The sequence below is a fragment of the Peromyscus californicus genome, unplaced genomic scaffold, assembly GCF_007827085.1.
Source record: "Peromyscus californicus insignis strain IS unplaced genomic scaffold, ASM782708v3 Scaffold_7__1_contigs__length_154581171, whole genome shotgun sequence".
NCBI classification, from domain to species: Eukaryota; Metazoa; Chordata; class Mammalia; order Rodentia; family Cricetidae; genus Peromyscus; species Peromyscus californicus.
In genome coordinates this window covers 127,085,712-127,099,501 of record NW_026294595.1, presented here as the reverse complement: position 1 = coordinate 127,099,501, position 13,790 = coordinate 127,085,712, and the positions used below count along the sequence as shown (strand labels likewise).

The 13,790-nt window shown below is 48.8% G+C and overlaps 1 protein-coding gene across 2 annotated transcripts in view; it reads right to left on the bottom strand.

Annotated features, from left to right (window-relative positions):
* Hck (HCK proto-oncogene, Src family tyrosine kinase) overlaps positions 1 to 13,790 on the bottom strand; it is a 50,185-nt gene that overhangs the window by 13,188 nt on the left and 23,207 nt on the right. For both annotated transcript variants that reach the window (XM_052722577.1, XM_052722578.1), the window contains exons 6-10: positions 12,608 to 12,711; positions 9,491 to 9,640; positions 8,909 to 9,061; positions 6,429 to 6,608; positions 5,093 to 5,169 (exon numbers count right to left, since the gene is read on the bottom strand). In XM_052722577.1, coding sequence (XP_052578537.1) covers positions 5,093 to 5,169; positions 6,429 to 6,608; positions 8,909 to 9,061; positions 9,491 to 9,640; positions 12,608 to 12,711 — 664 coding nt within the window. The remainder of the gene's footprint in view (positions 1 to 5,092; positions 5,170 to 6,428; positions 6,609 to 8,908; positions 9,062 to 9,490; positions 9,641 to 12,607; positions 12,712 to 13,790) is intronic.

Sequence of the window (13,790 nt, the reverse complement as noted above, 5' to 3'; positions counted from 1 at the left end):
TCAGGATGATCTTGTGGCTAGGCAGAGCATCCAGGGGCAGGATCCAAGAGAACTCCAGTCCACTGCACACCTCCCTGCTCTCAATGCTGGCAGGTCAGAGGCTCACCCGGCCAACACACTCTCCTTGTCCCGGCAGGGTAAGCAGCTGTGGTAGCTCCTGTGGCTCTCTCCCACATTGCTCCCGTACCCTTCATCTCTGTGTCTTAGTTTTATCATTCTCCTTGTGTCTCTGCTCTGCCGTCTTCCAGTTTCATGAGTCCACTCTTTAAAAGCATTTTCCCATAGGACCTGCCTTTTTTAAGTTGTTCCACAGATACCGTGGGCTCTGCAGACTCCTCCTGCACTGATGTGTCTACCCTGTGAGCCTCCATAGGTTTCTCAGGCTCCTTGGAGCTACTCCATGGTCCTGCAGCGGGTGCTGGAGGCCATAGCCATCTTCGATCAGAGCTATGCTTCCAGTTTTCATCTTCTATAGCTATGACGTGCTCCTGGATCTGGTTCTGCAGCACCAGCTCCTCCGCATGCTCCAGCAGCTCATAGATGGAGTAGATGTTGGGATAGACCGACTCAAAGCGCTAGATCTCAGTCAAGACGGCAGTCGAGTTGGCCAGCCATGGCATTTGGCCAGTGTGGAGAATTCTTATCTGGAAGCTTCTGGTAGAAAGATTCATGGCTGTGACTTAGAGATTTTCTTACAAAGGTTAGAAGAGGCAGAAGATGAATCTCGGTTGTCCAGAAAGCAGCATGTACAATTTACAAAACTACCTTGGAGCTTTGTGAAGGTAGACTCATCATGATCCATTTCACAGAGATACTGGCCCCAAATATCAGCATCAAACCAGGCTGACTCTAGGTAGCCCAGAACTGAATTATCAGATGAGATTATCTGGGGAACTCAGGGTGGCTGAGTCTGATCAAAGCCTGAAGGGACCACGTAGTGCACTTTTAAAGAATGAACAGCAGGGGGCATCAAAGGCAGTGGAAACAGGTCCAATTTTCAGACTGCAATCTCAAGAGTGATTTTGTCTGGAATAGAGGTTGTAGTGGAATGAGCTGGGTTTTGACCTGGAGAGTGTGGGAAATTTATAGGGCATCCTTAGAAGACTAGTTTGCAAAAGTTATTAGGATGATCATGCAGCTTATTCACTATAAACTGATAAACAGAGACTTTTTGTTTGTTTGTTTACTATGGGCTTGGGGAGGTAATTTTGTTATCTCTTTCCACAGGAGGGAAAATGAAAGCCCAGAGAAGTAAATAACGAGTCAATAGCTACATAGCACATAAGATCCAGAACCAGGGCCATGAGCTACGGCTTGGCTGAGTCCACTCACCCTCTGTGTCTAGTGCTTTCCTGCTGGCTGACACTCCTACATCCGTGGTTCTTAAGTGAGCTCAACGGAGGCAGGACAACTAACTCCACTTGGGAGATAACGGAGCATCATTGCTATACGGTTCCAGAGTTGGGCCAGCTCATCTTGATCCCCAAGCTCTGTGACCTCAAGCCTTTCTCCCAGAGTTCATAGGGAGATTAACCTCTAAGCTTATACCACGGGTAAGGACAGTGTCTTCCATATAGTAGTCACTTCAGAAGTGGCTAGTAATGCCAACAGAGTGGCCGAGTGTCTTGCTCAGAGCCTCACCGGCAGAGCTAGGACCAACCCATACACCCTACATGTCACTCAAACCCCACCCTTGTGGGATACTGCTTCTCAAATGTTTGTCAACTATGTAAGGATAGGTGACTTGGGTCCAGGTGCCCCTGGGACTTGATGGTGATGAGCGGATGAGGTTTCAGAACCACCAGGCGGGTCCCCATGAAGTCAGGCAGGAGAACTTGGATCTGCTTCTGAGAGCATGAGGGAGTCCCAGAAGAACTGGTAAGCAGAGTCTAATCCAAGGCTCTTTTGTGTTTATGTGTATCCTGCTGGAAATGAAACCCAGTACCTTGTGTGCTGGGCAAGCACTCTACCCCAGAGCTACATCCCCAGCCTCTAGCCCAGGACTTGTCCTCAGGTTGTCTAGGAGTAGTCAGAAGAAAGATCACAAATAAGGCCGATCTCTGCCAACTTCAATGGGAATAGCTCTCTCTCTCTCTCTCTCTCTCTCTCTCTCTCTCTCTCTCTCTCTCTAATAGTTTATTTATTCTTATTTTATATGCATTGGTGTTTTGCCTGCATGTCTGTGTGAAGGTATCAGATCCCCTGGAATTGGAGTTACAGACAGTTGTGAGCTGCCATGTGGGTGCTGGGAATTGAACCTGGATCCTCTGGAAGAACAGCCAGTGCTCTTAAATGATGAGCCATCTCTCCAGCCCAGGAATAGCTCTCTTAAGACCTTTTAAAAAATCTACTATATAAAATTTTATTTCACCAATAAAGTTGGGACTAAAAACAGATATTAAACACAAAGCTACATTTGTGATGCAATTTCCTCATTGGACAGGGAGACCGAGAAGTAGATTAGGACCGAGGTCACAAAGCCAGGTCCCCAGGTAGTAGCCTGTTCGCCCCGGGCTCAGAATCAACCTCTGCTTTTGGATGTACCAAGACTGGAATGTCTTTCTGGCCTTGTTTGATTTCCTCAACTGTGAAGTAGGGGGCGTGTGGCTCTATTTTCTGAGATGGTCTCATGTAGCCCAGGTTGGCCTAGAACTCACTAAATAACCGAGGACAACTTTGAGCGTCTGATCCTCCTGCTCCCACCCCTCAAATGTTCAGGTTACAGATGTGCACCACTGCATCTGTTTTTGGTGGGGTTGGGGATCAAGCCTGGGACTTCATGCATGCTAGGCAAGCACTCTACTGACTCCGCTATGACCCCAGCCCCAACAATAGCTCCTTCTGCAGCCTTTGACCCTTGTCCAGCAAGTTTCCTGCTGGTTTGATGGTTATACTTTAGTAACAGGCCACACTATTGTTTTCCTGAGGACTGGGGCCCACTGAGACGGAAGCGCCAGGCCTTGATTTCCATATGTCTCTGACATTCAGGGCTCTGAAAGTAGAGCCTCTGCTTAGACCTCCCTAGTGGTTCTGAGTCCCAGGTATTTGCATACTCAAATGAGCGCTGACCTGGGCCTCTCCACCAGGCTCAACCCTAGGCTAAGCTGCAGACTCCTTCAGCTCCCAGCAGGCTGCACGCCATATCTCTTTCATCTGTGTCCTTCCTGACCAGACTCAGCCCCTTCATTTTCTCTTTGGGCTTTTGTACTGGCTGTTTCTTTTGTCTAGACCTCCTCCCTACTCCTCTGCATGTGCAGAATTTCTAATCCCCAGGTTCCTCCTAGGGACCACTTCCTGGTGAGTCCTTCTTTGACGGCTCCTGGACCGAGCCGTGCATTCCCATAGCACCACTGTCCGCCATGTTTTCTCACAGAGAGCAGAAAGCATGAGACAGGGTTGGAGAAAAACAACATCTGTGCCTTGTGTGTGTGTGGGGGGGGGCGGGGGGCAGATGAGATGACTGTTTCTTTTTTTTGTACATCATTGGGAATAGAACCCAGTGTGCCCTGCACCTAGCAAAGCTCTGTACCACTGAGTCATTTTTGTTGTGCTTGTTATTTTTAATGGGTTTTTAGGATTGTCCCTAAGGCTTACATATCCCTTTCTCTTTGCTGAATTCTTGCTCTTCAGACTGCGAGCCAGGGCCATGGGGTGGTAGGTCAAGAGAGCCCATTGTTTAATACCCATGCTCTCACCTGCAAGCAACCTGTATGAGGCCAGCAGTGCTTGCCATTTTCATCATTTCATCACCTGCCCCTCCCCCTAATCAGTCCCAGGCCAGCTGCAGAGCCCTGGGCTTCAGTTTCCTCATTTGAGTTTAACTTTTTTTAAAGACAGTCTGCAGCTCAGATCGATCTAGCCTGGAACTCCTGACCACCCATCTCCTGCCTCCTGAATGTTAGGATTAGTCATTCCCTATCATGCCCTTTGTACGTAAGTCTTTACACCTCGATTTCAGGTCTGTAAAATGGGATGAGTTACCTTCCAGTGACCAGGCTCTATTTGCCCGCCAGGACTCATCCCTCTGGTCCTGCACTGACTCTGGTCTCGGCTGCTGCAACTGGTTTTGGCCGCCAGGGTATTGACAAGTCAGTGCAAACAGGGGCTTAAGCACCAGTTGCTCCTGGAATGGGTTCTCCTGGAGCTTTGATATTGGGTGATGAGAGGCCCCACGGAGAGAGACTATAAGGATCACCTTGGACATTCTACTCATGTTCCCTCAGTTCACAGAGTGGTCCACCTAGCCTGTTACAGTCAGTCCAGAGAATCATGGGAAATATTCAAAGTTATTATTTCAGACTACTAAGCCTTGAGGTGATCTGTTACATAAAGAATGGATAACTTCCACAGCTGGTGATGAAACTCACAGGTAGAGCCCTTCTCTGGTATGTACAAGGAAGGCCTTAGGTTTCATGCCTCACACCAAAAACCAACGAACCAAGAAAATTATTCCAGGAGCTGGCGAGTTAGCTCAGTGGTTAAGAGCACTGGCTGCTTAAGCACTGGTCCCAGTGATGCAGGGTGGCTCATAACCATCTGTAACTCCAGTTCTAGAGGATCTGATGCCCTCCTCTGGCATCTGAGGGCACTAGGCATACATAGACTTACATTCAGGCAAAAGACCCATATACATATAATAATAAGAAATATTTTCTAAAAAACCCATTCCACAGTTTTGATGTGAGCTCTGTATGAATTGGTCCATATGAAGAACAGTCCATATCTGCAGGTTCTGCATCTGCAGAATCAACCAACGGCACATCAAGAATATTCTAAAAACAATTTCATCTGCATTCAGTCTCTACAGACTTTTTTAAATGACCATTATCCCCTAAACAATACAACTATTTACATGCATTTATGTTGGATTCCATAAGCCTCCAGAAATGTGTTAAGCAGTACACAGGAAAATGTGCCTAGGTTATTTGTAAATACATGATTTTCTATAAGGGACTTGAGCATACAGAAGGTTTTGGTGTCTGTGGGGTCCTGGAACAATCCATGTGCACGTGGAGGGGATAAGTGTTCACATAACAGACACAGAGCGCTCAAGTGAGGCCACCTTTCCTGACCATCACTGGCATAGGCTTACCTGGGCTGAGAAGTCAATGAGTTTTGGCAATGGCTGCCTGCCGCCTTCCTCACTCTTCAGAAACTCCAGCAGGCTTCCTGCAGAGGGGAGCAAGAGGCAACGTTGTCTACCGGACCTTAGTGAAAACCAGCCAACATTTTCTCATAGCGCTAGACGATTTTCTTCTTTGTAGTGCAAGGATTGACCCAGGACCTCACACATGAGAGGCAAGTGCTCTACCACTGAGCTACATCTCCAGCCGACTTTCTTTTTGAGATGGCATCTTGCTATATTGTCCGGCTGATCTCTCATTCCTGGGCTCCAGCTATCTTTCCACTTCAGCTAGCAAAATAGTCATGACCACAAGCTTTCCTCTTGCCCAGCCATAGTGCTAGAGTTAGGAATGCTTGCTTACTGCTCCTAGTGTCCGAGTGCTAGAGCCTGAATTTCTCTGAAAGGACTTTTCGGTTGCTAGCTGGACTCTTTGACTGAGGTAGACTCATGAGATTGGTGCCCAGGGCCTGGCTTTAGAAAACTGGCCGATTGTAGATTTGGAAAATGGAAAAGGTTTTGACATTTCAAATCACATTGGATGATGTTGGGTGAGATGTTTATCCAAAAATGAGCAGGGGCTGAAAATGACTATAGAACAGCTATCTTAAAATAAATAAATAAATAAATAAATAAATAAATAAATAAATAAATAAATAAATAAATAAATAAGAAACCTGGAAAAGCCAGGTGTGGAGACACAAGCATTTGTGAGGCTGTAATCCCAGCACTTGAGAGTCTGAGGCAGAGAGCTGCTGTGAGATTGAGGCTAGCCTGGGCTACAGAGTGAAATCCTGTCTCAAACATTCCTGAGATATGCTGAATGATCACGGGTAGGGTAGCCCAAAGCTTAGTACCCTGGAGTGACAACATGAACATTTCCCATGATGCTGTGCATTGGTCATAGTAGTCTAGGTGGACCACACTGTGAAGTGAGGTGATAGAGTGGAACATTCAAGATGATGTCTTATCTTTATGGTCTCTCTCCATGTGGCTTCTTGTCCCTTAATACTCCAAACAGGGCTTCATTACAGTCCAGTACCAAGGTTCCAAGGTACAAGTCACAAGGAAGCCATGTACCTCTTCTGTTGTCCCAGAGGCTCTGCCTGCTCCCTGCTCTGAAGCCCCTGCCCTTCCTCTCCATAACCACCCTTCACATGGTCTCACTCTGTGAGCCAGGAGGCCAGACTGACTGTTGGTGCTTTGCGAGGACTTATTGGAAGGGCCCGAAGAGCCAGCCAGGTCAAGGTCATCTTTGAGTCTGAAAGAAGTCTGCTTGGACCACAGTCCGTCCTAGCCCACGCACCTTTGGCCATGAACTCCGTGACAATAAAGATGGGCTCCTGAGTGACCACAGCATGCAGCTTCACCAGCTTATCATGCTGCAGCGTCTTCATGAGGTTGGCCTCTGCCAGGAAGGCCTCCACAGACATGCTCCCTGGCTTCATGGTCTTCACCGCCACTTTGGTGTGCTTGTTGTAGGTGGCTGGAGAAAGCACGGAGCAAGGAAGGTGGGGTTAGGGTCCAGCAGTCCTGGAGGAACCCTCCCCGCCCACCTAGTCCTTTAAACAGAGAGAGGGCACCACCAGCTGTGGGCTGGAGACCGGTTCCCTGCTTCCTAGCCGAGAGAGAACGACTGAACAAACGGCGTCAGTTCTCTGACCTGTGTTTTCCTCATCTGCCAGGTGGAAATGAAAATAAGAACTCACTCTGAAGGGCTTTTCGCAAGAGTGAAAAACAGTCTTGTATCTGGGCCTGGGGCACACACCTGTCACCCTAGAACTCCCAAGGCTGTGACGAAGAAGGACTGGCAGCACTAATTAGATTGTGACACTGCGGGGCGTTTACCCACCAACCTCACAGTTCCCCAGCGTTTTCTTGAGTGCAAGCAGCAGGAAATAATAGATAGAAGGATTTAGAGTGTGGAGATAAGCAGATAAAAAATACAGGATAGCCTCAAGAGGGCCTGAACCTATTCCAATGGGCCCTGACTGTCTCTGCCCTAGGGTATTTATAGAAACGCCAAGGGGTGGCGCAAAAGACCTCCTCCCCCAGCACAGCCAAGTGCAGACCATCTCAGACACCTGCACTCAGGCCCATGGTCCAATCAACCTCTCTATGCAGACCTGCTGAGTAAAGCCACGAGGAACCCGAAAATGGGCTCCCACATGACATGAACCTGCATACACAGTGTTTAACTCTGCCTTGAAACAAATACCAGATTCACTATGCCCCACAGGCCCTGTGTGACTTGGCCATGCCCACTTTTCTATCCTTGTCTTCCACCAAGTTCATCCCCAACACACACTCACAACCAGTGACTGAGCCAGGGCCTCATACTAATAAAGTGCTCTACTCCCGAGCTACATCCCCAGCCCCCTTTCACTTTTTATTTTGAAACAGGGTCTTACTAAGTTGTCCAGGTTGGCCTTGAACTTGTGCCCTTCTGTCTCAATATGTAGCTGGGATTATAGGTCTGGGTCACTAAATTACTCTTGCTTTCTTTTTAACAATTTAATTAAATCCTCCCCCCATCCCTGTGTGTGGTGGTGGTGGTAGTGGTGGTGGTGGTGGTGGTGGGGTGTGTGTGTGTGTGTGTGTGTGTAGGTCAGAGGACAATCTTTGCCAGCCAGTTCCCTCCTTCCACCATGGATTCTGGGGATTGAACTCAGACCATCAGCCTTTTGCAGCAAGCCTTTTCCCTGCTGAACCATCTCACTGGCCTCACTCTGGCTTTTATACAGTAACCACCCTGCATCTACCTGTCCCTCAAGTACTCCGCTGTGGGGACTTGCCACACGCTGTTCTCTTGCTCCATCCTACCCTGCTTCATTTTATGGCTCTTGCTTTTCTTTCCACATGTGCTTTGATGGCCAGGAAGCTCAAATCCAGATCTGTGGGCTTCTGGTGGTGAGAGCATGGGCCCTCATGGGACAGTGTTTTCATTTGCCCCACCTTTGCTACTCAGATCTGCCTTTCCTCCCTGCATTTCCTGATGGGATCATCCCTTTATTCAGCACCTGACGTATAGCAGGCTGGCAGTAAATGTAGTGAAACACAGACTTTGAAAACTTATTGCTGGGCAGTGTTGGTGCATGCCTTTAATCCCAGCACTTGGGAGACAAAGGTAGGTGAGTTCAAGGCCAGCCTGGTCTACAGAGTTAGTTCCAGGACAGACAAGGCTGAACAAAGAAACTCTGTCTTGAAAAACCCAACCAATCAACCAACCAAACAACTTACTTTATCTGGAAGAGCTGCCTCCCTCCCATCTGCCACACAGGGGAGTGTAAACATGTTGTGACCCCCTCCCTCCCCATGAAACAGGAATTGCTGCTCTTAAAGTATTGGGGCAAGGACCACAGGGGTGTGCCAGGCCTTTCTGGCGCCCCAGCACATCTGAAATGTCACTGGGCATCATGGCTCATGATCTGAACAGCGTAGTCCTCAGTTGTCAGCGTTGGATCTGAAAACCCAAGTTCTTTCCACCACTATAAATTTTCATCATCCCAAGAGGCTGGTTATGCCAGCTCCAGATGGTAGGCTGCCCAACTCCACACAACAGAGGGCCTTTGCCACCCAGGACTCCGGCCTCCTAGAGGGCAGTTCCTTGACCCTCAAGCCTGGCCGCAAAGGCAAAATAGTGATTTCCCAGTAGACAATTTGGTTTGTTATCTGAGGAGTGGCCCTTTGGGGTTATTATTTAAATCTCCTCTGCTGTGTGTTCTCCCGCACTGGCAGGGCCCTCCCAGCAGCACGGCCTTGGAGATTCCGGCCCCATCTCCTTACCCATCCACACTTCTCCAAACTGCCCGGCTCCAAGTTTCTTCTCCATCTGGAGGGATTCTCGAGGAATCTCCCAGGCATCTTTCTCCCATGGCTTCTGGGGTTTGGGAGACACGCATGGCACCGACAGCTTCTGGCAGAGCCCGTCCTTGCCCTCTGAAACAGAGTGCCCATTCAGCAGGTGGTACACTCCCCAAAGAACAGAGCATGATGAGATGCTACCTGTGTACCTCCACTTCCACGTCCAACAAGCCCAAACCTTCAGGACTGCCCTGAGTGACTGTTCACCTGACAAGGACAGGAAGACCTCTGGGTGCCTCAAGGTTGTCACTCAGAATCCCATGTGACTGGGATTCTGAGAGACAGGCCCTTCTTAGTGGGGCCTGATGTGATCCAGTACTTGCCTATCATGTGCCAGACTCTGGGTCCTTCCCCAGAACCAAACAACCATTGTAAAACACAGCCAAGGTGTTGAGGAATAAAGGCTGTGGCTAGGGATAGCATCCCAGCTGGGCTGCACTGTGCAGAGGTGACCTGCTTAGGCTCTGCAGTCAAATGTGGGGCAAGGCCTTGGGCAGGACTCACTCTTGTAGTGGACCACAAGTTCCTGTAGGCTGCTGAAGGTGCTCCTCGGAGAGATGTAGAAGCCTCCACTGTCCAGGGTCCGGATCTTATAATGCTTCACCGTGTCTCCGTGCTGGGGGTCGTAGTCTCGAACAGACAATGAGTAGCTCCCTGCATTGTTCCAAGAGAAGCCCCTCAGAATGGTACCTCAGAGGCCTGGCCCCCTGATGTCAGTTCCTTGACATCCTTATGATTCCCTGTGAGGCCTCTGCTGGCATCACATGAGCACATGCACACCTGGGCAGATGCTCATGTCATTAAGAGTGGGCTGAGGCATCGGGCTGCCTGGGTTCCCATCCCAGTTCTGCTATTCTCAGCTATGAGCCCTTGGACACATGACTGCATGGCCTTCCTATGCCTCAGTTTTCTCACCTGTAAAACAAGAGTAGTCATGCCATCTCATCACATTGCCCAGTGGCAAACAGAAGTAATGCTTGTAAATGACTTGGGACAGTCAGTAAGCTGGTCATCACTACCACTTCATTATTTCTGATTTATCAGCTATCTATCCATCCACTCATCATCTACCTTCTAGCTATCTATCAACCTATCTGTCTGTCTGTCTATCTATCTATCTATCTATCTATCTATCTATCCATCCATCATCTATTTAATGAAGAAAAAGCCCAGATGCCATACTAATTTGGGAGAGAGAGAGAGAGAGAGAGAGAGAGAGAGAGAGAGAGAGAGAGAGAGAGAGAGAAATATACAAATAAAAAGAAAGAACAAAGAAAACCTAGTCTGATTATGAAATGTGAAAAATGCACTGTGGTCAGCTGCATCATGGTCCATGATAGTCCTATGTGAATCCCTGCACCTGGGAATATGTGACCATATATGACATAGAATCCAAGGGCTTCCAAGTGAATCCAGAGGGTGTTTGTCAGAGGGAGGAGGTTAGTGGACGTACAGGTGGAAACAGGTGCTGAAGAGGAAAAGCCACGAGCCAAGCCATGCTGGTGGCCTCTCAAAGCCCCAAAGGACAGAAGTGATATGGGGCCCACCCCCACCCTGCAAGCTTCCGGAAGGAGCCAGTCCCACAGACACCTTGAGCCCAGTGAGCGCAGACACTTGCCTTCCAGAACTGTGAGGTAATAGATACATTGCTCTAAATCACCAAGCTTGCAGTAAGCTATGACACAGATTGTCACATAGACCAGAGACACACAAGTCTTCCAGTTCATGGCCACAGTTTGCCATGTGTGAGCTAGGCTAACCAGCCTCTCTGCCTTGCATTCTTTTTCTTTTTAATAGCACGTCATAGGCTTTGGGGGAGGTTTAAATTGCTGAATGACAGCTGACTGTACATGCCAAGCACTGTTCTAAGCATGCTGGTCAAATGAACAGCAAATGAATAGGAATAGTACACATTTCAGTAAGTTAAAATTACACGATGAATGAATGGGAATAGTATGCATTTTAATGAATTAAAATGACATGGATTATATTACTCATGATAGTGCATAGCCTCCTGAGGTATTATCAGCCTCATTTTATATAGGTGAGGAAACTGAAGTGTCAACATAACTTACTCGGAGTCACATAGCTGGTCAGTGGCTCATTTGGGTTCCAAACCTGGCCAGTTGGCTCCAGGGCCCCTTCTTGGCCACTCTGTCCCAGTCAAGGGGGCGGCCCGGAGTAGCTGTTGCTAGACAGAATATGCAGGCTCTGGGAAGCTGCCAAGTGCTCGGGGCCTCATTCTAAATCTATTTGATCCCCAGCATACCCCCTTCCCCAGAGGGCTATGGAAGCTAGCCAAGCCCCCCTCCCGCCCCCTTCCTCAACCATAGGTCTGCCATGGTGCCATTGATTTCTCTGCTTCCCTGCAGAACTGGACAGCCCAATCACTAAGCTATCATTGGCACAGCTGGAGGCAAGAAGCTGTGCCTCCCTTCAGTGTAAGTGCTTGCTGACCTCAGACGTGGATGGAAGAACTGATCCCAGACACACAGATGCCTTCACTGTCCCCAAACCTATGTGCCTCACAGTCCCAACCAGGCCACACCTTATACAACTGGCTGACCTATTCAAGTGACTTTGAGAGCAAGCGACAGCCCAAGGCTAGCTGGACACGTGGAGTCTGAACTCACATAGCACCTGTGTGCCGCTCTGGGAAACTCACCTGGGCGGTGCTAGCTGGAACCATTCTCTGTGATTTGAGGTAATTTTTTTTTTTTTTGAAATTCTGGTCACCCACTAAAGATGCCACCTTTTTATTTTTTTCTTTTGTTTTTTGTTTGTTTGTTTGTTTTTGTTGTTTTCGAGACAGGGTTTCTCCGTGTAGTTTTGGTGCCTGTCATGGATCTTGCTCTGTAGACCAGGCTGGCCTCGAACTCACAGAGATCCACCTGGCTCTGTCTCCCAAGTGCTGGGATTAAAGGCATGCGCCACCATTGCCCAGATGCCACCTTTTTAGTACAGAAATTTCAGGACAAGACCCCCGATATCTACCCATCCATGACATCTTCCTATCTACATGCCTCCAAGAGCTTCCCCCCACTATGTCTTTATGGGATAGAGCACATGCAGGTCATGTCATGCTTGTAGAGGTCAGAGGACAACACTCAGGAGTTGGTTCTTTCCTTTTACCAAGTAGATCCTGGGGATCAAAGTCAGGTTGTCAAACTCGACATCAGGCATCTGGCTAAGCCATCTCGCTGCCCACACCAAGACAGAACTTTAAGTGAGTCCCAGAGGTTGTTTTGGGTCTAGCCTTACCTCACGGCACACTGCTTCCTCACCAGGGAGAAACAGGACTTGTGGGCAGGACACAGTAGGTTGGCTATTTAAAGAATTAAACCCAGAACTTCATCAAAGTTGGGCACCAAGGGTCAGCAGGATGTCTGTTTGCTGTCAGAGCTCAAACCACTTCCGGTGACCTCAGCCTGCATCTACCAGGACTGAGGAGAGCCACCCAGCAAAGACCCTTCGCCCTCCCATCGCTCAGAGCAGCAAACGACAGGAGAACACCTGGCAGCACGGCCACTTGACAGGGCTGCTCAGCCCTCCTCAGAGAATGTCCCTAGGGGTCAGAGGTAGCACCATGGGGCACAGGAAGGCAGGGAGGGCTGGCATCACCTTTGGTGGTCTCACTGTCCCTGATCATGAAGGAGCCTAGCACATTGCCGGGAGCCAGGAGGTGGCGCTCTGCATCCTTCCGGCTGGTACCCTTGAAGAACCACCTGCCAGGAATTAATGAGTACAGTGTGAGCCTCAAGATGGACCAGCCTGTCCTGCTCATATGATGCCCAGGCCATACCTTGAAGAGCCCACCCAGAAGTCAGGGTCCAAGCAATTTCGTCATTTTTCTTACTTTTGGGGGGTGGGCTGGTGGGAAACAGCTATTCTCTCTCTCTCTCTCTCTCTCTCTCTCTCTCTCTCTCTCTCTCTCTCTCTCTCTCTCTCTGTCTGTCTCTCTCTCCTTCCTCCCTCTCTCCCTCACTTTCTTCCTTTTCTCCCTCACTTCCTTCCTTTTTCTCTTCCTCCCTTTTTCTCTTCCCCCTGCTATTTCTGGGTACAGATGGAAAAGTTCCTATTGTAAAGGCTGAAGCAGTTCTCACTCTCACTAGGATAAGGAGCAATTTGCTACCACAATGGGCAGGGAACCTTGAGATGTCAGCATGCCTCAACCCTGCTGGGTGACTCTCGTTCTATTCTCTGTTTCCTCAGTTATCAACAAGGGAGAAAGACAGCTAATATTCATCAGTCGTCCCCCCCCTCCCCCCGCCTCAAACTCACAGAGATCCGCCTGCCTCTGCCTCCTGACTGCTGGGATTAAAGGTGTGTGCCACGAAGCCCGGCTCATTTGTTTTTTAAAAATAAATTCTTTCTTTCTCTCCCGCCACCTCTTGTGTGTGTTTGTGTATGTGTGCGTGTATTTGTGTGTGTGTGTGTGTGTGTGTGTGTGTGTGTGTGTGTGTGTGTGTGTGTGAGAGAGAGAGAGAGAGAGAGAGAGAGAGAGAGAGAGAGAGAGCTGGTGTGTCCATGGAGGCCAGAAGGGTGTCAGATCCCCTGGAGCTGGAGTTACAGGCAGTTGTAAACCCCTGCGTTGGGAACTAAACTTCAGTTTTCTGAAAAGGCAGCCAGTGTTCTTAACCACTGAGCCTCCAGCCCCAGCTTACCAAGAGACCTAACACTATGTGATTGTCATCTTTATTATTCTTATTTTATAGTGATCAAACTGGAGAACCAAGAGGACAAGTAGCTTGTCTGGGGTCACACAGCTTGGAAGTGAAAGGGACAGGATTAGAACCCAGACAGT